Source organism: Lontra canadensis, unplaced genomic scaffold (genome assembly GCF_010015895.1).
Source record: "Lontra canadensis isolate GAN:19392208 unplaced genomic scaffold, GSC_riverotter_1.0 scaffold3, whole genome shotgun sequence".
Lineage (NCBI taxonomy): Eukaryota > Metazoa > Chordata > Mammalia > Carnivora > Mustelidae > Lontra > Lontra canadensis.
The window spans coordinates 27,093,664-27,117,255 of NW_022630997.1; the positions used below are offsets into that span (position 1 = coordinate 27,093,664).

Below are 23,592 nucleotides of genomic sequence, written 5' to 3' on the forward strand. Positions count from 1 at the left end.
CCTGATAGAACTCCTAAATCCCTTAGGTGTAAGGCAAGCTTCAGGGTGATAGGAGTGTCTTTAATTCTTTTTTTTTTTTCTAAGATTTTATTTATTTATTTGACAGAGAGAGAGATCACAAGTAGGCAGACAGGCAGGCAGAGAGAGGGGGGAAGCAGGCTCCCTGCCGAGCAGAGAGCCTGATGCGGGGCTCGATCCCAGGACCCTGAGATCATGACCTGAGCTGAAGGCAGAGCCTTAACCCACTGAGCCACCCAGGCACCCCAGGAGTGTCTTTAATTCTAATGAGGCAACTCTTGGTGGGCTTCTGGGTAGCTTCAGGATGGGAGCTAGTCACCAGAAAGACCAAGCCATGATCAGAAATTTGAAATTTTCAACCCCATCCCCTATCCTCAAAGGGACTGAAGACTGAGTTAAGGATAGATCAGGCCTCCATGTATGTAATGAAGCCTCCATAAAATAACCAAAATATGGGATTCGGAGTTTCTGGGTTGGTGAACAGACCTATATGTCAGGCGGGTGACACACTCCAACTCCAGGAGGACAGAAGCTCCGGCTCTCGGGACTTTTCTAGACCTCATCTTTGTATACCTTCATCTATTCATTCATGTTCTTTATTATGCCCTCTATAACAAACTGGCAAACATAAGTAAGTATTCCCCTGAGTTCTGTGAGCCACTCTAGCAAATTATCAGCCCCCAAGAGGGGTCATAGGAACCCCAGTTTATAGCTAGTCAATCATAAGTACAGACGACAATCTGGAACTCACAGCTGGCATCTGAAATGGAGCAGTTCTGCGGGAGTGAATCCGCAGACTGTGGGATCTGACATTCCAGGTAGTGTCTTCGGCTGGCGTTGCAGAATTGCATCATGGGTGGAAAACACACACATCTGGTGTCAAAAGTGTTGTGAGTGTTATAGCAGTATGAGAATAAAAGAGAAACACAGGAATGTTTTTCCTTTTTCTTTTTTTAAGATTTTATTTTTAAGTAATCTCTATATCCAGTATGGGGCTTGAACTCACAACTCTGATATCAAGAGTCACAGGCTCTACTGAATGAGCCAGCCAGGTGTTTCGGGAGTGTTTTTGATACACAAAGGATCACTGTTTTTCACCAGGAGAAGCAGGTGACCAGCACTTCTCATCTCCAACTCCAAGCTGAGGGGTCTATATTACTGGTGAGTGAGGCCAAGAGGTCACAGACTCCTGTGCTCAACCTAGAGACAGAGGTTCTACGCCTGATTACTTCTGCCCCAGCTTATTGGTAGGACAGAGATTTGGACTGGGGAAAGCAAGCTGAGGAGACCAGAGGCTACCACACCCACCGAGCTCCCTAAATAGTGGATCACAGATATCACCTGGGAGAGAGGCAGCCATTTAGAAAAGAGAGTTTTGAAGCTCTCCCCAAAGGAATTGACTAAATTTAAAATGGAGTGCAGAAAAGTTCAAGTCTATGGACACTCTTAAAAACAATAGTTCCCCTTAATTAAGAGCAACAAACTAAACCATAGGCTAGCTAACTCACTCAACACAACCAGGAAAAAAGACAGCTAACAGCCCACCTACTCAAAATGGCTTCTGAAACTACCCTTGCCTGAATTTAATTGGACCAGACCAATTAGCAATTGATGCCCCAGGGCACTGTAAAAAAAAAAAAAACCTGCAATTAGCCAGTAATTAGTGGAGCCTAACATATTGATGTAATACCGAAACAGGCAGAGAGCTTAACAGAGAGATCAAGGAAAGAGACATGGCAAGAGCCCCCCTAAAAGCAGGATCACCCCAGGGTGAACATGCACTGGTCTGAGACCGTACCCTCACCCTCTGAGGAGTGTCAGAGGCTTCCCCTTTGTAGGGGAAATAGACCACACCAAAACAGACAAGTGAAGTCACAAAACAAATATGCCAGCAAACAACAACAAAAGCAAGCCAGAATGGGTGGTGCGGAATCAGTATTCAGGTTGCTTTTCTCCTAAGATGGGGAATAAGACAAGGATGTCTCCTCCTGCCACTTCTACTCAAAACTGTACTGGAGGTGATAGAGCAATTAAGCAAGAAAAAGAATTAAAAGACAGCCACATCAAAAACAGCGGGCTTGGTGCTCAGCAGGGGGTCTGCTTGAGATTCTCTCCCTCTGCCCTCCCTCCACTAGTGTGCTCTCTCTCTCAATTTCTAAAATAAATAAATAATTTTTTTTTTTAAGGCACACCTACCAAAAAGATTAACACAAAAACATTGGAAAATGCCAAGCCAGTGGGGGTGCAAGGGAGCAGACAGGGCTCTTCGGGGGGGAATGTGAAATGAACAATCACTTAGAAACTGTTTGGCAGAATCTGTGCAAATCCTGAGGTCCCTGTGACTGGTGTTTGTCAGGAATAGACCCAAGAAAAAGGTGGATAGAGGTTTACCTAACGGCACTATTTTTAATAGTCCAAACCCAAATTTGCAGCCTACATATTCATTAGCAGCAAAACTGATAAACTGAAGAATATACACGGTAGTGATGCCATAAAGTAATGAGAATAAAAAGGCCTTGAGTGCATGAGAAAAGCTCACAAATGCCTAAAATAGTACAGCCTGTTTGATTCCATTTATGTGAAGTTCAAAGGCCAGAAAAACAATCTATGGGTTAGAAGTTCAAGGAGTCCTTACTTGGGCCCAGTGGGAGAGGCCTTTGGCACTCCTCTATATGTATATTACACTTCAATAAAGTGTTTTTTCTTTTTAAAGGATTTTATTTTTAAGTAATCTTTACACCCACCACTGGGCTCGACCTCACAACCCCAAGATCAAGAGTCACACGCTCTTCCAATTGAGCCTCCCAGGCGCCCCAATAATAAGTTTTTTTAAGTCATTATTTTTAAAGTCATAAGCTCATGAGCATAAGGGCCCTTAGTCTAGGGTCTGCCAAAATGGACACTTAGTCTGTTCAGGCTGCTGTAACAAAAATATCACAGACTGCATAGCTTATAAACAACAGAAATGTATTACTCACAGTTTTGTAGGCTGGGAAGTCCAAATTCAAGGCACTGGAAGATTTGGTGTCTATTGAGAGCTCATTTCCTAGTTTATAGACAGCTGTCTTTTCGCTGTGTACCCACACAATGGAAAGGGCAAGGGAGCTCTCTGGAGTCTCTCTCCCTCTCTTTTTTTTTTTTTTTAAAGATTTTATTTATTTATTTGACAGACAGAGATCACAAGTAGACGGAAAGGCAGATAGAGAGAGAGAGAGGAGGAAGTAGGCTCCCCGCCGAGCAGAGAGCCCGATGCGGGACTCGATCCCGGGACCCTGAGATCATGACCCGAGCCGAAGGCAGCGGCCCAACCCACCGAGCCACCCAGGCGCCCCTCTCCCTCTCTTTTTTTTTTTCCTGCCTGTTGCAGCTGCCTCGTCCACCATGGCTTCTGTTTCATGCCCCCACCAGGACCACTGGGCATGTGTGAAAGGTCAGACAGTTGCCCAGCACAACCATTCATGCAGGGCATCCCAGCCACCTCCAAAGCAATATGGGGTCTCTTTTAAAAAGGTACTAATCCCAGTCATGAGGCGCCCGCATGACCTCATCACCTCCCAAACACTCCACCTCTCTAAATGCAATCACATTTGGAATTCGATATCAGCAGATGAATTCTGAGGGGACAGAAACATCTATCTACTAACCCCTGGATGCCGAATAATGATCACAATCCTAACTCTTAGGCCCATTTTACTGATGAGAAAACCCAGGCTAGGACTCTCTGGCCACAAACTCTGGATCAGAGTGGCCATCACGTCCCGCCAGAAGATGGCTGCTCAGAATGATGGAAAGCAGCCATCTACTTAGAAAAGGTCCTCAGGAAGAGCGTTGGCAGAGTGTACACATGTCAGTGACAGCAAGCACAGAGTATGTAAAACATTTTATAAAATATAGGGGGAATCTGATGGGCCAACCACACAAGAAAGGTATTATGCAACTATCTTCCTAAAGAAGACTGTAGACTGGTTTAGTAAAAATTGTATATAAATACGTTGAATGGTTAGACAAATAGAGTGGCTACATAAATACTGAAAAAATGAAGAAAAAAATGAAAAAGAAATAATAGTGCTAAAATTGATTCCAGGTGGAGAAATGGTAAAACATGCAAATACACACATTTATCTTTGTAGATAGGTAAAAATAGGCATTTCTATCTATATAGTGATTAGATAAATATAATGTTTAATAGGACCCTATGGGGTACCTGGGTGGCTCAATCAGTTAAGCATCTGCCTTTGGCTCAGTCATGATCCTGGAGTCCTGGGATCAAGCCCCAAGTCAAGCTCCCTGCTCAGCAGGGAGCCTGCTTCTCCCTCTGCCCCTCCCCCTGCTCATGCTCCCATCTCTTTCTTTAATTAATAAATAAATCTTTAAAATAAATAAATAAAGGACTCTATATGTACATCTATCATTTCTTGATAGATACGATATATTCAGTGATTCAAAAAATACATATTCAGATACTAAATGATTAGTTATTTGTCAAGGCACCTGGACACTATGAACACAAGTTCTCCAGCCTCACCAAAACTCCAGCCTCATCAAGCCAGTGATGATCCTGCCTTAGGATGCCAGTGGGAACACTGACCCCAGGGGGTAGCACCAGCCATGGTGAACATGGATAGGAGCATGTGACCATCATGGTTCTCAAAAGGCATTGAACACTAAGTTTGTACCAGGACTCATTTCTCATTACCTCCCCTAGGAAGGGTATTCCATTATCCCCAGGTTAGAGGAAAGGAAACTGGGGATCAACAGGGAATATCTGGTACAGTAGCAACTCTATAAACCTTTAAAATGCTATGAGAATTGGTGGGCTAGTCCTGATTTTTAAAGAAAACTTCAGATTTGGACAAATACACCCCAAATCTACCACACCCCAACCTGGGATTGTCTCAGCTGTGAGACCACGGAGGGGAAGGAATTACATGGTAACGGTCCTCTACTGCCACCTTGTGGCCACTTGCGGTAGCCTCGGCCCTGTCTCCCACGAATGAAAACAGCCCTGGGATCCCACACCCTTACCTGCCTGCCTCAGAGGTCAAGGCCCAGAAAGGGCCCCAGGTGGGTAAAATGATGAGCTAACCACGGGCTTCATGGCTGGTTAGGGCTGCAGCCCCAGGGCCGAGTTGCTGGGCCTGGCCTGAAGGGTGGAGTCACAGAAATGTCAGAGACAAGCAAACGCAGGGAAGTTTAAGAGTCACCTGGACAGAGCAAAGAAACAGAAATAAGGGTGCAAAAAACTCAAAAAGCCAGAAGGATGAAAGAAAGAGAGAGGAAGAAAGAGGAAGAGGGTCCCAATCAGACCCAGAAAGCAATACTGAGGAATTCAGAGCCACAGACACACAAAACGGCCAGGCAAGAGGATCCTGCAACAGGAAAAACCCTCAGCCCTTCCAGGAAGTCCTCTAGCACATCTGAACACCCACTTTCCGAAGGTCCTGGGCAATCTCATTCCTAGTCCTTCCTGGGATTCTGGCACAAATAAGCTTACTTCAGGGATGCCTGGGTGGCTCAGTTGGTTAAGCGTCTGCCTTTGGTTCAGGTCATGATCCCAGAGTCCTGGAATCGAGTCCCACATTGGGCTCCTTGCTCAGTAGGGAGCCTGCCTCTCGATCTGCCTGCCGTTCCCCCTACTTGTGCACACTGTCTCTCTCTCTCTCTCTCTCCCCCCTCCCCCAACAAATAAATAAATACCTTTAAAAACTGAAGAAAACAAAAGAACAAATTAGTTTACTTCAGAGCATTCCCCGGGACAGAAGACAGACAAGGGGGCTGCCCTGTTGCAGCTGGTCCAGCTGTCCAGCTTCCCAAACCTTCACCCCTGCTCCTCTCCTGGTGAGTAATTGATGGCTCCCTTTCGTATATGGGATGTATATTTTCATATACAGAAACACGCCTGCAGCACTTGCCTAGGAGAAAACAAAACTGACCCTGGGTCTTCTCCCCATTGGCTGTCCTGCTGAGGCTGATAAACAGCTATGAATTTGGAGGGCCCCTTCCTCTTTCTTGGGTTTCAGTGAGGACCCCTCCTGGTCGGCCGAGGGACGGCCGGGCCTGTTCTGAGCCACCTCCTCACCTGCCCCAGGCAGTATGCCCAGGTCATAGTTTCCCCAGAACCAGGCCACCATCTCCACCCCTCCCCTCCCCGCTCTGGCACTTGGCAGGCTCCGGAAGAATTCAGGGTGCATTAGGATGGAGAAGGTAAGAAACAGGAACTCACCTGTTCAATCCACTATTCTCCTGAATTCTCCTCTCTCACTCCCCAACACATGTCACCCCCTGCCCCCCGCCACCAACTCAGTTGTCTTCAGCAAACACTGCCACTGTCACTAGCCCGGAGGCCTAGATTATGGGACCTGACCTGGATTCTAATTCTGGTCTCACCACTTACCATCCCGCTCTCTGTGCCTCCACTTCCCCAACTATAAAACAGAATAAGAGGGGCACCTGGGTGGCTCAGTGGGTTAAGCCTCTGCCTTCAGCTCAGGTCATGATCCCAGTGTCCTGGGATCGAGCCCCACATCGGGCTCTCTGCTCAGCGGGGAGCCTGCTTCCTCCTCTCTCTCTCTGCCTGCCTCTCTGCCTCCTTGTAATCTCTGTCAAATAAAATAAATAAAATCTTAAAAAAAAAAAACCAAACCAGACTAAGAGCAGGGACTATAAAATAGAATACTAGTAGGGTCAACTTCATCATGCCGTGGGAGGAGTCCATGAGTTAATGCTGCAAAGTGTGGTAATGAACAGTATTAAGACAAGGGACACTTTGGAGTCAGACTGGCCTTGGGAAGTCCACTTCATCTCTCCAAACTTCAGTTTCTTGTCTGTAAAATGGGCACAGGGACTCTAAACTCATCAGTTTTGTCTAATTTAAATGTCTTGAGAGACCCTCAAGGACTTGAGATGTGAGATTCGGCTACTGAGGCCTTTGAACGTCCTGTCCCCTCAGCTGTGCCTCGTCATCCCTCCACACCACTGAGCCCCTACCTCATCCTCTTCATCCCTCTCCATAAAGTCTGGTCTGCCCAGCCTATGGCTGCCAATCCTCAGAACATTCCCTCCGTTCCTCCACAATTCCAGCCTGTCCGGACAGCAGCTGCTGGTCCTCAGATAATCAATCCCTCTCTTCTTATTTCCGAAACCAGCTGTACCATTCCCATAAAAAACCTGGAAGGCCTTCTTCAAACAAACAGTCCCTTTGCTCCCTCACAGCCTTCTGCCCGGCGCTAAGGAAGCTTCTCCTGCGCTCTGGTGGATTTTCTTTCGCAACATAAAGCACAACAGTGAAACAGGGAGCGTCTGGTCCAGTTGAACAGACTTATGATTACTGGGGCAGGTGAATCCTCCCTCTATACATGGGGCCTCACTGCCTTCCTCGCTTCTCAGGAGAAACCCCAGTCTGAATTGTGCACTTACTTTTTAAATTATTATCTGGTCCAGTATTTTCATCCATAGTTTTACTACTATACAGTCTAGAACTATATATAAATGACATGCTTCTACAACTTTTTCTCATTTGATTTTTGGTATTTACCCTAATCCATAACTAAATCACTCTCTTCCCTGCTGAATAAAGTTCTAACCCACGAAGTGCCATAATTTTCTTTCTCTGGTCACTGGCTATTAACACTGTTTCTGGGTTTTCTTCCACCAAAAACAGTCCTGATGGGAACATTTCTGAGCCACTGAAGCTACTGAAGCTTAAGCTTGGGGTCCCTGCCCCAAGCTCACCCAAGCTGGGCCTCTGCCTACAGCCAGAGGACTCTCCATCCCCAGACTCCCTCCCTCAGATCCCCGACCATGTCCAGATGCCCCCTCACACGTCCCAGAGCCAGATGACCTCAAAGTTCTGTCCCCTCAATCCTAGCCACTACACTCGCTCCAGGATCCATCCTCATATCTGCCAGCCCACATCCGGGCCCCCTCGCCAAGGCCCGGGCATGCTGGCAAACAAACGACTCCCCACCCCAGGGCCTGACCCCTCCCACACCCAACTCCACCCACACTTGGGCCTCTTTCCACATCCGAACCCCTCTCTGATGTCCTTCAGTGTCCCTATCCCCCCAATTCCAGGCCTCTCCCTCACACACCTCCAGGTGGTCTTTGCCCAGGTCCTAAGCCTCCACCCCAAGTCTGATCCCCCGCAAGCTGTGGCCACAACCCTGCTTCCAGGCCTCCCCTACTCTGTGTACCCATATCCATATCTCCTCCCCTCCACTGGACTTTCCCCAATGTCTGCGCACACCCCACCCTACCCCTCACTCCACCCCCTCATCCCTCCACTCCCCCCAACCCCGTGGCCAGACCTCCTTCACACACTGTCCAGGCTCCACATTGACCCCAACCTCGCTCTCCATGGCCCTCATCACCCGCCCCTGCCCCCACCCCACCACATACACACACACTCCCGGGGCCCCTTGCAAGGCCTCTGGAGGTTTAGCGGAAGCAGTGTAACATGAAGACTGGTCAATGCACAGGAAAACATGAGATGTCCTGCATTCTGACTTCTCGTGAATAAAAAACACTCCATAGAGGTTTTCCCTAATTTAATAGCACCCAAAACTTTTACAAGACATTAGCAGTGATAAATTGTAAAGCCAAAAGCAAATTTTCTAAATTATCAGTAAAAATATTTTTAGATGAGGGTTAATCACAGCTGGGGTGCCTGGGTGTCTCAGTCAGTTAAGGATCTGCCTTCCGTTCAGGTCATGATCTCAGGGTCCTGGGATCTGGACCCCTGTGGGGCTCCCTGCTAAACAGGGAGTCTGCTTCTCCCTCTCCTTCTGCCCCTCCCCCTGTTCATGCATGCTCTTTCTCTCTCCCTCTCTTTCTCAAATAAATTATAAATAAATAAATAAATAAATAAATAAATAAAAAGTGGGTTAATCACCCTAAGGTGCAGTTATCTTCCATTTTTTCTCATAGGAATTATTCTAATTTAAAATATTCTAATTTAAAATATTCAAAATCAGGGGGTGCCTGGCTTAGTTGGTTAAACATTTGCCTTTGGCTCAGGTCATGATCCTGGGGTCCTGGGATCAAGCCCAGAATCAGAGTCCGGCTCCCTGCTCCATGGAAAAAGCCTGCTTCTCCCTCTGCCTGCAGCTCCCTCCTGCTTGTGTTCTTTCTCTCTTTCTCTCAAACATATAAATAAAATATTTTTTACAAAAATATTCAAAATCACTATCATATGAAGTAGTGGCTATGATTATGCAATGTTACCAGTAAAATTAATATTTTGACAGGCAATTAATTTTAAAATGTGTTACATTAAAATTTTTGTTGTCAGCCTTTTTAAACTTGCAATTGCTTTGCTTTGTCATTCTAAACAAAAATAAACCTTCAGGGACGCCTGGCTGGCTCAGTCGGTAGAACATGACACTCCATCTCGGGGTTATAGGTTTGAGCCCCACCACGGGTAAATAGATTAGTTAAAAATAAAATCTTAACTATATATTACATATTTTATTATTTTATTCTATATATATTTATAAATATATATTATATACAATATATATATTACATACACATATATACTTGTGTGTGTGTGTGTGTATATATACCTAAACTTTCACACAAACATTATGTTCATAATTTTGTGGTCTCCTCCTAGGGAGAACTTCCAGCATTGCGTGGCTTCAGCTTCCACTTCCAGGATCTGCCCATGGGGTTCCTCTAGGGCAGGTGTGTCTGTTCTCTAAGGGACATATCTGGGGCATCACCACTGGGCACCAGGTTCATAGAAATTCAGTTTTCAGAAGCAATACTGGTTTTCAAGACAGGTGTACCCCTTTAGAAATGGAACTGAGACCTTCTAGGCTTCTAGGTCTGGGCACAGTGGTACCCCACTGTGCCCAGACCTAGAAGCCTAGAAGGTCTGTGTCACGGTGGATGAAAGGGTAAAATATAGCAAACTCCACCCACCTCTAGCAGCAAAACTGGTTCTCCAAGGGCGTGTAGTGGAAGGAATGGCTACAAGGCCTCACTGTGGAAAATCCCAATGTTGATCATTAGAAGTTAATATATTAATATTTTACTAGTTTATTAAGAACTTGAAGGTAAGTAATAGCTCTCAAGACTTTGTACATCAACCTACAAGGCATTTTATTTTATGTTACAGGAAAAAAGTTAAAATTGTTTTTTTTTTTTTGTAGTATGATTTATTTCCTATTGCTTACTAAATTCAGTTTCTCAATAGTTCTTTTTAGTTCGGTAAACATTGCTTGAAGGAACTTGTTATTCTCTTTTGTAGTCTGATTAGAGTAGAACATAACACTAACTCCCTTTGTGTACTAGTCAAACTACAGAACGAATGACAGCAAAATGATGCAGGGTTTTAAAATTAGCTAATGCAGTGGAGACAACAAAGACTTTGTCCAGCTTTGATTGTATTTGAATTAAGATTTCAAGCGGCCACAAATTCAATGCATCCTTTAACTTGACAAGCTTCTAGAAATTATTGACATTCATAATCAACATTCTGTGCTAACACAGAACTAAAACCAGCTTCCTGCAGGCCCTTTCCAATCATACTGCCTTTGGTCTCTTCAACCACCATTTTTACTTCTTTATTCTTTTTAAAGATTTTATTTATTTGAGAGAGACAGAGAGAGCTCAAATGGGGCAAGCCGCGAGAAAGAAGCAGACTCCCCGCTGAGCAGGGAGCCTGACGAGGGGCTCAATCCCATGAGCCCGAGAACACTACCTGAGCTGAAGGCAGACCCTTCACTGACTAAGCCACCCAGGTGCCCCTTTAACCACCATTTTTTATCTTTCAACTTTAACAGTGCCAGTAAAAACATTCTTTAATTCTATTACTGCCAATAACTAAGTAATTTTCCTTAAAAGACAAAAAGACACTTATTATAACATATATAGAGATTGTTAAAAAAAATTTAACTGAGTAAATTTTAAAGATCTTATTTATTGGCTTTATTCAATGATTTGTGAATCTGGCAACATCCCATCTAGCAGACAGAAGGGAGCTCTGAGGCATTGTATAAAATGAAAGACTTTCATAGGCAGAAAGGAGCAGGAACAAAGACATTATACTAGCAAAAAGTGGACTGGCTGTGACAGGGTCATTTTCCTTTAGGAGATGGCAGGGGTCTATCAGGCAGATTACCCGTTTAGTGCCAATCAGGTAGTTCCTGATTGACTGCTTTAAGATTCCATTTTGGAAAGTGTCAAAACCTATAATTAAATTAAATCTAAATTTGGTGATGAGGGACTTAGCATAAGTGACTCCATTTGGGGGCCTGTTGTCTTGTTTTAATGAGATAAACAGATTTGATGGAGAGACATTTCTTGGAATGAGAGTCACTAGCTTTAAATAAAAAACCCTTTTTGTGGGACGCCTGGGTGGCTCAGTCAGTTGAGGGTCTGCCTTCTGCTCGGGTCATGGTTCCAGGATCCTGGGATCAAGTCCCACATTGGGCTCCCTGCTCAGCCGGGAGCCTGCTTCTCCCACTGCCTGCTCTGCCTGCTGCTCCCCCTGCTTGTGCTCTCTGACAAATAAATAAATAGAATCTTTAAAAAAAAAAAAAATCCTTTTTTTGTAAATTATGCTCTAACCTAAAATCTGGGTATATGTTTGACTTCCTTGGCTCAATTCAACCAGGAAAAAAAAAAAAATGGCAAAGGAAAATTTGACTGTGGCATACAAATGTTTTAAATCTATGTTTCTATCATTGACCAATTCTGACCTTCCAGTCTAAGAAAGCTGTCTCTCCCCCATCATTCTCTGCATCTCAGCTGCTTTCTGTGTCTTCACTGCACCTGTCCATCAGTACTTGAAATATTGTACCATCTATTTTTTTTCCAACTCATTGCCCTCACCGTGATGTCAGTCACTTGAGGCAGGGGCTTTGCATTGCCTGGTTCAGGGCCCCCAGTTCCTGGAACTGGGGTAAGAATCAAAATTTATGTTTATTCAATAGATATCAAATTAATTATATTAGAATGAAAATACTTTGAAAAGTTGTAAAACCAAATTGTAACATATGTTATCTTTTTTTTTTTTCTTTTTTAGTACATAAACTCTACCCCCAAGGTGGGCCTTGAACTCATGACCTCCAAGATCAAGTGTCTCGGGGAGCCTGGGTGGCTCAGTGGGTTAAGCCCCTGCCTTCTGCTCAGGTCGTGATCTCTGGGTCCTAGGATGGAACCCCACATCAGGCTCTCTGCTCAGCAGGGAGCCTGTTTCCCCCTCTCTCTCTCTGCCTGCCTCTCTGCCTACTTGTGATCTCTGTCTGTCAAATAAATAAGTAAAATATTTTAAAAAGAAAAAGATCAAAAGTCTCATGCTCTACCAACTGAGCCAGCCAGGAACCTAACTTATAACTTATTTTATTTTTTTTTTAAGATTTTATCTATTTATTTGACAGAGAGAGACACAGTGAGAGAGAAAATAGAAGCAGAGGGAGCGGGAGAGGGAGAAGCAGGCTTCCTGTTTTTAGGAGAGTGCTTTCTTCTATTTTACAAATTTCCAAAGGTTACTATTTTACAAATTTCCAAAGGTTACTTTGAGGCTGGTGGAGGGAGAGCACAGGTTGCACATGAGTCAGGATGCTTGGACCCCGTCCTAGTAAATGCCCCTTCCCAGGGTAGCCATTCTGACAGGAGGTAGCTTACTGGGCATTGGAGCAGGGAGCCCGATGTGGGGCCCAGGACCCTGGGATCATGACCTGAGCTGAAGGCAGATGCTTAATGACTAAGCTACCCATGCACCCAACTTATAACTTCTTTTAAAAACCCTGGCACACATATACATGCATAGTGATACCAACTTTTTGACAACTGGGCCCCTAGTGAAAATAAAAAGTACACTTAGAATTCAACTCTTGATCTCAGGGTTGTGGGTTCAAGCTGCACACTGGACACAGAAATTACTTCAAAAAAATGTTTTTAATAGCTAAATATTATTACTTGCATAAAAATCACACACACACACACACCCCCAAAGAGAAAAAAAAAAAAAAAAAATAAATATTTTTTTTTATGATGTATTTTAGGGGTACCTGGGTGGATCAGTCATTAGGCCTTTGCCTTCCACTCAGGTCATAATCCCAGGGTCCTGGGATCAAGCCCCGAGGCAGGCTCCCTGCTCCAAAGGAAGCCTGCCTCTCCCTCTCCCACTCCCCCTGCTTGTACTCTGTCAAATAAATAATTTTCTGAAAAATTAAGATGTATTTTGACAGGGCATACACACACACACACACACACACACACACAAATGTGCAGAGGGGGAGGGGCAAAAGGAGAGGGTGAGAAAGAATTTCAAGCAAACTCCCCACTGAGCACGGGCCCAACACAGGGTTCCATCCCATGACTCACGAGATCATGGCCTGAGCAGAAACCAAGAGCTAGACACTCAGCCAACTGAGCCATCCAAGCGCCCTGAACTCTACATTTTAAATAGGGTAATTGCTTGGTAGGTAAATCGTTTCTCAACAGATCTGTATTAAATAATATTAAAAATAAATCACATGCACAGCTTAGTGTCGAGAGTGGTAGTTAAGAGCCAGCTCTAGGGCTGGATAGCCACTTCCAGCAGTGTGGCCCAGAGCTTCACTTAACGATTCACCTCATTTTCTCATCCTGAAATCAGGCAATGAATCCTCTCTAGATAGGCTGTTCTTAGGATAACATGACTTAACACACGGAAAGTGCTGGAAAACAGCCTGCCACGCAGCAAGCACTCACAGGCTGCTCTAGTGGAGGAAGCTGCAGTCACCAGAGTGAGAAGTGTTAGTGCCCTTGAAGCGTCCTAGCCTGAGGAGCAGGTGCATCAATAGAGAACTCCTTATGTGCTTAGTGGTGGCCTGTGTGGCCAGGTGGATAAACAGGTGACCTAAAAGAGAGAACTCTGAAATATATTGGGGGGGGGGGGGTATTAAACAGCGTTAAGATTCTTTTTTTTCTTTTTTTTTTTTAAGATTTTATTTATTTATTTGAGAAAGCAGGGAAGAGGGACAGGGGGCTCTGATCCTTGTACCCTGGTATCATGACCTGAGCTGAAGGCAGACACTTAACCAACTTAGCCACCCAGGTGGCCCTTAAGTAATCTCTACACCCTACGTGGGGCTCGAACTCACAATCCCAAGATCAACAGTACTACCGAGTCAGCCAGGCACCCAGGAATAGTTGTTTTGGAAGTTGCCTGTCAAGTACCCCTAGGAAGTGAAGAGGACGCGTGTCCACGAGATACTTCAATTACAAGGTCGAGAGCTGAGAAATGTGGTTCATGAGAGGCACGCGTAGCTGTTGGACAACTATGCTTAGGGCACTATGAGTGAGAGGAAAGCTTTACTGAGGTCTAACAAAAACAACAAAAAGTCAGTAAGTGACGTCGCCTGACCTCAGTTCAGTGAACAGTTTCCGCCTCTCTCCTTCCGCATTAGGACTTCTGCCTCGTATCTCGCCCTTGTGTGAAGGCCTCCCCAAGTCCAAGGTCCCTTGCCGGCTTTCTGGCCTCACTCCAAGAAGCTCACCGCCTCCTGCCCGTTCCCCATGCGGCCCTGCTCTTGGCTTCCTCCTCCCTGGCCTGCTCTGGACTCAGCAGCTGTGCTGTCCCTTCACCTCAGCTATCCTTCACAGCCTCTAGGGTCCCAGTTACCGATGACCACGACTTCCCGAAAACCGTGACAACCACGGTTGCACGAACTAACAGGAGACGCGCAAAGACTCTGACAAGATTTAAACAGAGTCACGACCTTCACAGGGCAAACAGCAGCCTGTGTGGCTGCGCATGCGTAACAAGGCGACTACTTGACAAACGCGCTATTGAACCGGAGCAGCCAATCCGCGCGAGGAGGAACCACAGAAAGGCCCCGCCCACGCAGCCTGGGTCTTCGCCCCACAGGCGGCTTCACCCGCGGCCCCGCCTCAACAGCCATATCTTAGTGCTTATTGGCTGGAAGCCACCACGGTTCTATTCCGATTGGCTGTTTTTTGGTCCTATGCGCGAAGGGGAAGGGTGGTAACGGATGGCCGCTTGAAAGGGGCCTCCTAGAGGCGGAGGAATCGTCATTTCTGGAGGCCGCAGTCGGCTTAAGAGAGTTAGACTCTTACACAGTCCTAAGGGGAGTGGCTACCACCGAGACCCATAGATCCCTCTTCGTGAGACGACCTACCTCTCATCGTTTCCGTGTCCTCTCTTCCAGAAGGCCCTTGGAATCCGCAGTGAAGCCCCCCTCCTCCTGTCTCCCTAACGCACGAGAGTGGGCCAAAGGCCTAACAGTGAGCCCTCAGACAGTGGCTACCCTTCAGATGGCCGCCCTCACCCTTACACCCGCTACCCTCCTCTCACAGGCTGCCTCATTCTCTCCCACTCCTCTCCCACATCATCAAAGGGAGTGAGCTCCAGATCTGTGTGCCCCCAGATAGGAGCCCAGCTCTCTGAACTCACCTGGGGGACCTGGGGGAAAATGCAGAGAGGGGGAAGGAGAGCTGGGGGACTCCTGAGGGAGACAGCACAGGAGGTGGGTCCAGGTGGGAATTCAGTATGTATTTGTCATAGGGATGAAACACTGGAGACAACTGGGAGAAGCCTCAGAGATCAGAGATAACCTCTCACCTCATGAATGCGGTCTTCTCCCTCCTCTACCAAACCCCCTCAAAATAGACAGTCTCAGCCTTCTACTGATGCTGACATTCAGTCCCTCTTGGAAGGTAGGAAAAAAAACACATTATGCTCCCACTATGTGCTAGGCAAGATAACTACTACTTCCCTTTCATTTTACCTCTGGTCATTCTTAGATAATTCCTGTTTCATTACCTTTTCTCAGGAAGGTTAATGGCTTTGAGGATGCATCTCTGGTTTTCACAGAGCAATACTGGTGCTTGCAGAAGGGGAGAAACACAGTTTGGGAGGGTGAGGAGGTGTGGCAGTGATTGCCATGAGCAGAGGTGGGATCCTGGGCATCAGTGCTGATTTTCAGGTGGACACTCTTGGCAACAGACTTACCTTCTTCCACACAAGGTCCTTTATATCCTTTGCAACACTGACTCCAGAAGGGGAGGAAAGAGTTCAGACTGGATCTTTCCATTTTCTCCCTCTCAACTTTTAATACCTCCAGGCTGTCACTTGCACCTGCCAAAGTCTGTCTCTCCTTCACCCACTCTTTCCAGCCTTCCATCACCCCCAAGGCTTGATTTCCCTGTAAGTCTCAGTGCCTCTTACCCAGATCTCCCATCTGGAAGGTAAGAAATCAGATTCATGGGACATCTGGGCGGTTCAGTCGGTTAAGCGTCTGCCTTCAGCTCAGGTTATGATCCCGGAGTCCCAAGATTGAGCCCCACATCGGGCTCCCCCCTCATCGGGAACTCTGCTTCTCCCTCTGCTCCTCACCCTGCTCATGCTCCCTATCTCTTTCTTCCAAACAAATAAATAAAATCTTATAAATAAATAAATAAATAAAATCTTAAAAGGAAGGAAGGAAGAAAGGAAGGGAGGAAGGAAGGAAGAAAAGAAATCAGACCCAAATGGATGGCTCCAGAGATTCTGACGAGGAATGCATATCCAAGAAGCAGGGTAAGCGACCAGCCCTCCTTGAAAGTGATTTCCTGAAAACAGCCTTCACTGCCAGTCCAGCCTCTCAGGAATTCTACTTTGAGAGACCGAGCAGTTGTTCATCCTAAACACTCCTAATGAATGAAAAGGAGAGGTTAGTAAGCACTTCTTAATATGCCAAACATTTAAAGTTTCAACAACCAGTTTCATGACCACGTGTAAGTACTGATTTTAATATCTAAAAAGATAAAGGCACTAACCTGGGAATTGACTTCCCACCACTTCCAGCGGGGAAGGCATTGCTGCCTGCCACGGAGTGAATGGTCAGCCTTTGAGGCCCCTCCAAGAGGGCATAGATGCGCTCTTCAGCTGTTCTGCACCGACACCTATGGCCAGTTTGGGCAAATGGAAGAGATGAGGTGGTGACTTACCATTGTGCTTGCAGAAGTCACACACAGGTAGCTGGGCTCTCTCTCGCTGGTTCTGGGCCAGGCTCAACTATCCCCTACCTTGGACCAGTGTCAAGACCACGAGGCTCAGGTGAAGTTCTCTTTCTACCTGTTACAGATGATGCTATCTCATAGGGATATGGATGGGAGTGGAGGATGCCTGACTAAGGACAGAAGCTGCAGGGCAGAGCAAAGGTGCTAGGGCCTTCTGGAGAAGTGGATCTGAGGTCCTTTCCATGCTTCCTGGAGACCTCCCAAAGCAAAGAGGGCCCTTTTTGTGAATGCCTGCTTCATGGCTGCGGCTTCCTCACTGTGGCCTGACAGGGCAGAAGAACGCTGCTGAAGGGTCTAATCAATTGAGCTAAGACCCCCTTCCTCCACAAAGGCACAATGTGACCTTGAGCAAGACCTTTCTCTTCTCTAGAATGTGGCTTCTCTGTCGGTGGGGGGGCTCTCTATTGAAGACCCCCTTTCTCTTATGCTGCAGATCTCTCTGGGCGTCTAACAGGGCCTTCCGAGCTCCAGTTACCATGAACCAAGCAGCACAATCTGATGTCATCGTCCCCACAAACATTCAGAGTAGGCTCGGTCATGGTTCCTACTTTATGGATGAATAAATAGGAAGAGGGTAAATTAGTTGCTCAAGTGCACATAGCAAGTAACTAACAGAGCCTGGATTTGACTTCCAAGTATGTGCAATTAATGGTTCTGAATCTTGAGGTTGACGAACTTTCCCCGCACCAGACCTAGGAGGCATTCATTCCACAAATACGTATTGAGGGCTGATCATGGAGCAGGCCCATACCCCCGCAAAACCTACGCCGCAAACCTCAAAGGTCAGTCCTGTCATTATTCCATTTTAGAGGAGAGGGAACTGGGGTTCGGAATGATAAAGGAGCTACCTGAGCTTACCCAGTGAGCAAACGGCAAGCTGGGCTTCAATTCTAGCTCTTCCTGGCCCCAGAGCCCCTGGACTTGAACTTTTGAAGGCAGGGAGCACCATGGAAGGTTTTCATGAGAAGGTGTAATATGTTGGTACCAGGAATATCCACCCCCTTCCTACTCACCCTTCCTCCCCACCCTGCTTTTCAAGGTTTTGTTTTGCCCCCTCATCCCCAGGACTGGGAGCCTCTGGTGGCTTCTTGTCCTCACTGACTCAACAATCCAATCAAAATTGATTTACTGATGTCCATGACTGGCCATTGGGAATAAGGGAACCAATGGCCCTGATCTCCGCTGATCACCATCCAGTGATAAAAGCAGCAAAGAGAGGAACTGGGGAGGAGGGACAGCAGAAGGGAGAAGCCAGAGCTCACCCAGGCCAAGAGCATGTGGTGGAGTGAGGGGCGAAAGGGGGGTTTGGCCAGCAGCCCGTGAGGCAGGTATGGGGGTCCACAGAGGGAAGGAGCCCACTATTCAGCCTGGAGCTGGCAGTCCTCCTCCTGGCACCACCCCTCCCCCCACACTCTGTGGAGCAGGCAGGAAACCAGGGCCTGGGCCAGGGTGGTTTCTAATCCTAGCCATCAGTTTCCCTGGGCTTAAGTGGGTGTCACGGCCTGGTCAGACAGTGGGCAATCCTGAAGGAAGCCATCAACCCCAGCCGTCCCCCTCAGTAAACACCCAGTCCAGGGGAAAGCAATGGGACCACTGAGTAAATGGAGCCTCAAGGCCAGTCCCTGACTCTTTGACTCGGTTGTCCCCTGGATACCCCACACAGCAGTCCTTGAACCCCTGCTGCTGGCACAAGAACCCAGATACAGCCTATCCCCCTTCCAGCAACCCTCTGGACCCCTCTAAATGAGCTGAAGAAGCTGAAAGTCCACTTTCTCCTCAAGAAAAGTCTCACCACCTTAACCTCTGATGGCCCCGGCGCCCCCAGGAGCTCAGCTCTGCACTGGGTGTGGCAGGGCAAGCTGTCTCAAGAGCGCACAGGGTTGGGGGGGGTGTGTGTGGGAGGAGTGGAGAAGGAGCTACTGGAATCTCAAGGAATCTGACCAGTTCCCTCCTGCCTACAGGTATTGTTGCCCTGGGCGGAGCTGTTGGGTTTAAAGAGCTGGAACCCACCTGGGCTGAACCCAGCCCCAGCAGCCTCTCCAGATCTGCACCCGGCTCTCAGGTGAGCAAGTGTCTGGCTAGGACTTCAGGGCTGCTGGGTGGAAGGGTGGCAGAAGAAGGGTGAGGGTGGAGGGGGGTACCAGTCTGAGGAAGGGGTGGTGGGTGCCCGGGTATTCTCAGTAACAGGGTGCATGTTTGAGGGTTTTGAGGAGGGAGGAAACAGGAGCCCGCCTTTGGCTAAGGAATCCCAGGGTGGTGAGAAGGGTGAGTCCCAAGGAGGGCCAGCTTCAGAGACTGCTAAAAGTCAACAAACTTCCACATTCAGAAGCTGGACATTACTAGTCCCTCCCATCTAAGGCAAAAGGACCTATGTATGAATGTATGTATGTATCTATTTATATATCAACTTTTATTAAGCAATTCATGAATCAGGCAGCATCCCATTTAGCAAGTATGGAGGGCTGTGTATTTATTGTAACACGTTTCATTACTTACTGTGTGCTAGGCATTATTCTTAGGCTTCACATAGAGTAATGCATTTAATTTGATCATATCTGTATGCAGTTGCTATTGATTGTCCTTATTTTACAGGACACTGAAGCACTGAGAGGTGAAGCAAGCCACTGAGTCACACAGCTGTTCGGTGGGTTTGAGGGGATAAGAGTTCCAGCCCGCTAGGCCCAGCAGATAAGAATGGGGGCTTCAGTTTGCAACAGCTAACAGTCCCTAAGCTTGCCTACAGCTAACAACATGCAGAAAGCTGGAAGGGGTTTTATCTTGAGGAAACAGCCACCCTAGGAACTAGTACTTAGGGACATGGATGGTTCCCACCCTGGGGGGAAAGAAAGGAGCAATGTTCCTTCCACCCACCAGGCAGTTTCCTGCTGTGGGATTTGGGGCTGCCTTGGAGCAGGATCCCTGGCTGGGGCTGGAGTGGGAGGCCCTCACATGCTTCCCCTACCACCTTTCCCCTCCTCAGCTGCCTGTTTCTCTGCAGCTCAGCCCGGGTGTGCTCACCCTTTGCAGAGACTATCTTGGAATTCATCCTGATATCGCCGGAGGCCCAGACCTTTGGGAACAATAGCTCAGGGTACCTAGCCTTTTGAGTGGGGGTAAGGAACCAAAGCCTGAGTTAGAACAGTAGCCCTGCTCCTCTGACCTAGGGTCAGGCTTCTGATTAAAGACTTTAACAAAGAATTTAACAAATCACTTACTAGGCGTGAGCATTGTTCGAAGTACTTAACTAGTATTAACTCAATCCAGGTAACTCCACTGGGCATTTACGATTTTCATCCCTAGATGGGGAAACAGAAATCAGTTTTCCCAAACTCACCTCATGAACTAAGTGCACTCTTGGGATCTGTGCCCTGGCTCTGTGCCCCAGGCACTGTGAATCTGGGGCAGGTCCTGGCTATCTGACCCCAGCCCACCCCCCTCCCCTGCAGCCCTGCTCTGCAGCCATATCATGAACAGAGTGACCCGGGGCCTTCTCCTCACACTGGCAGGTGAGTCCTCCCAGAAATGAACCTGCTACCACTCACCCTCCCCACAAGGCAGAGAAAACCAGGGCAGCATCTCCCAAAGGGGGCCTGATGTTGAACAAATGTTTTTTCATTTAAACTGTCCATTTAAAGAGTGACACTAAGGAGATAATAGTACAGGAGGAAGTGGATATTGCAAAAATTGTCCTAAATAATTGAATGTTGGAAAACAGTAACCATCTGTTGGCATAAAGAGAGAAGCATTCCCTGTTCCCTGTAGGGCATTAGCCAGGATCTCTGTAGGAAGCTGCTCAGAAGAGGGTAAAACGATACCAACACAGCATGCATTTCAGATGCAAGAAATAGCAGGAAGTCTGAGAAATGGCAGGAAGGGCTGGGGGGTGGGGGAAACGGCTATGTGATGAAGGACAAAATCCCAGGACTATCTGGGGCCGGGGAAGGTGTGATGGTGTCTTCCCCTGCCCACCCAGGAGGCTGGTCTGGGCTGAGGACATGCCTGCTGCTTCCTTTTGAGACCAGTGTCATGAATTAATACCAGATCCCTCCTTTTCCCACCCAGGCCTGCCTGCCTTAGAAGCCAATGACCTGGTTGGTGAGTGAGGCCCCAGACTGCCGTGCTCCCACTGCCCCACATTTTCCCTCTAAGACCCCACATCCTGGTTCTGGTCCTTATTGTTTTTTTTCCCCCCCATCCCCTTTCCTGCAGATAAAGACAGTCCCTTCTACTATGGTAAGAGCTGATCTCCCTCATCCCCCACCCCTGGACCTCTTTGCTAGAGCTTGGTGAGGGCTAATGAGGAAAGGGGCAGCATGGGGCTGGACTGGGGATTACAGAGTCAGAATGGTCTATGAAAAGAGGGAGAGGGCAATATGCAGCATGGGCTTTGGGAGAACTTCATTCCAGCAAGGAGGGAAGGTACCCACAGGATATTTAGGAAGATTTCTGGGGAAGGGGCTGGAGGCTTTTGAGCCCCCAGGTATCTCACCTCATCTTCCACTCTCTCACTTGCCTTCCCCAGCATGGTCTCCTCGTTGCCCGACAGCCCGCAGCAGCTTTCCTCTTCCTCGGTCCGCCACTGTCCTCCAGTGTTCCTACACAATCTTCTCTCCCTCCAGCCTCAGCACAAATGCCACCTTTCAGAAAAGACTTCCTTGATCAAAAAGGCTTCCAACTCCCTTCTTTTTCTGTGCTCTTCTGCTTATTTTTTCTTCCTCATGCTGTTCCCAGATATTATAACCCCTATCTATTTACTGGCTCGTCTTTCCTGTTGCCTGAAATGTAAGTGCAAATGCATGAGCAGGGGACAAGCAGGTGATCGATCAGATGTGTGTTTTGAATGAGCAAGTGGAGTGGAGCTGGGCTCGTGCCAGCTCACTCTCTGCTCCCCCAGACTGGGAAAGCCTGCAGCTGGGCGGCATGATTTTTGGAGGGCTCCTGTGCATCACTGGAATCTTGATAGCCCTGAGTGAGTGGTGGGGCCACCCGGCCGGGCACGGGGGAGGGTGTGGGGTGTCCCAGGTGCCCCAGCTTCTTTGCACCTACCAGCTCTTCCTCTCACAGGTGGAAAATGCAAATGCAAGTACAATCAGAAGCACAGGTGAGACAGGGCCCCTATTGTATGCCCTGGGAGCAGAGCACATCTCTTTTGGGGTAACATCCTGTAATTTAGAGCAAGAGGACAGCCCCTGGGCTGCATCCTGGGCTTGCAGTGAGATTTGTTATTCACGGATTATCAGCCCTGAAGTGCCCCAAATCAGGGAAAGCTATAACCCTTGTTATTGTTTAAAGTGACAATGGGGGGCACCTGGGTGGCTCAGTGGGTTAAAGCCTCTGCCTTCGGCTCAGGTCATGATCTCAGGGTTCTGGGATCGAGCCCCACATGGGGCTCTCTGCTCAGCAGGGAGCCTGCTTCCCTTCCTCTCTCTCTGCCTGCCTCTCTGCCTACTTGTGATCTCTATCTGTAAAATAAATAAATAAAATCTTAAAAAAAAAAAAAAAAAGGTAGGACCTAAAGTGACAATGGAAGAATAGCAAGGAAGTGTGCGTGCCCTCCTAGGGAGGGAGCACCAGGCGTCTTCCTGGGGGATAAAGGACAGAGGGTCTGGGAATGCTAATTTGATGTGCTCCTTTCTCAGCCCCTTACCTGAGAAAGCCATTCCACTCATCACTCCAGGTAAGACGGGCTTCTTTGGTGTCTTTGAGGAGCTTCCGGGCACTCAGGCAGGGTGGCCATAGTATTTGAGCGTTATCAAATGCCTTGTGTAAGGCTGGTCTGAGCCAACCCAGCCTGGGAGTTTCTGGAGGCTGAGGGGGTTGTCTTTGTAGTGACCATGTCGCAAGGACCTGACTCCCATTCTCTCCTCAGGCTCTGCCAGTACCTGCTGAGCACAGGACCAGCTTCATGGCACTCTTGGTACTGGCTCCGATGCTGTTCCTTCCCCACCTGGGGACCCTACGCTCCATGATGGCCTTTCCCCCCAAGGGTGGGCCTTTAGGCTCCCTTCTGATCAGAAGGCTGTGCAAAGCTTATTTCTAAATTAAACTGTCTCACCCCTCCCGCCAGTGTGTGAGTGGGTCCTTCTGTGTGTCTGATCCCAGGGATGGGCAGGCTGGGCAGGGACTCTGACATCTTGCTCAGAAATGCTCAGGCCCTCAGTGGCTGGTGGGGAGGGAGTCCTGTGGATTACTGTTGCTTCTTACAGCCACATGTCTGTCCTGAGGCCTACTCCCAGCATGCCCCCAACTTTGAAAACCTAATCATTGGTTTTCTGCCCTCTTGCCTCATCCATGCACTGTTCAAAATACCTCAATGTTATATCAAAGGACCTTACAATTTCCTTACCTTGCCTAGAGACCCTAGAAGTCCCCGTGAGCCAGGTACCCATGACATTCTCTAACCCAGAATGATCCCCAGGGGCTCACCCTCCATGAACAGGCCACCTCACTCAGTGAATGCTGTCGTTCACACAGCTCAGGAAATGAAGCAATTCCTTCATTGACCCACCCCAGTAAAATCCTATATAACCCTCAGACAAACCCAGGGACTCTCTGCCT

At 47.6% G+C, this 23,592-nt stretch overlaps 1 protein-coding gene across 5 annotated transcripts; it reads left to right on the forward strand.

Annotated features, from left to right (window-relative positions):
• Positions 1 to 15,006: 15,006 nt before the first annotated feature.
• On the forward strand, positions 15,007 to 23,095 carry FXYD4 (FXYD domain containing ion transport regulator 4). 5 transcript variants are annotated; one of them, XM_032837124.1, is made up of 14 exons: positions 15,007 to 15,258; positions 15,539 to 15,690; positions 15,848 to 16,221; positions 16,478 to 16,685; positions 18,996 to 19,096; positions 19,627 to 19,678; positions 20,015 to 20,147; positions 20,481 to 20,540; positions 21,097 to 21,129; positions 21,244 to 21,267; positions 21,929 to 22,003; positions 22,099 to 22,135; positions 22,674 to 22,711; positions 22,904 to 23,095. In XM_032837124.1, the coding sequence occupies exons 8-14, from the start codon at positions 20,501 to 20,503 to the stop codon at positions 22,921 to 22,923; spliced, it is 267 nt and encodes an 88-aa protein (XP_032693015.1). In that variant the 5' UTR covers positions 15,007 to 15,258; positions 15,539 to 15,690; positions 15,848 to 16,221; positions 16,478 to 16,685; positions 18,996 to 19,096; positions 19,627 to 19,678; positions 20,015 to 20,147; positions 20,481 to 20,500; the 3' UTR covers positions 22,924 to 23,095. The 5 variants fall into 5 exon arrangements, with proteins under 5 accessions (XP_032693015.1, XP_032692987.1, XP_032692997.1 ...); XM_032837096.1 differs by lacking the exon at positions 20,015 to 20,147 and having other exon boundaries at positions 20,420 to 20,540; XM_032837106.1 differs by lacking the exon at positions 20,015 to 20,147.
• Positions 23,096 to 23,592: the final 497 nt, after the last annotated feature.

What these genes read in the sequence shown, in the direction of transcription:
- FXYD4 (XM_032837124.1), top strand. Translation starts at nt 20,501, where the DNA reads ATGAACAGAGTGACCCGGGGCCTTCTCCTCACACTGGCAG. An exon ending in AGAAGCCAATGACCTGGTTG is followed by an intron (nt 21,130 to 21,243) that starts GTGAGTGAGGCC and finishes CCTTTCCTGCAG; the next exon opens with ATAAAGACAGTCCCTTCTAC. An exon ending in AAGTACAATCAGAAGCACAG is followed by an intron (nt 22,136 to 22,673) that starts GTGAGACAGGGC and finishes CTCCTTTCTCAG; the next exon opens with CCCCTTACCTGAGAAAGCCA.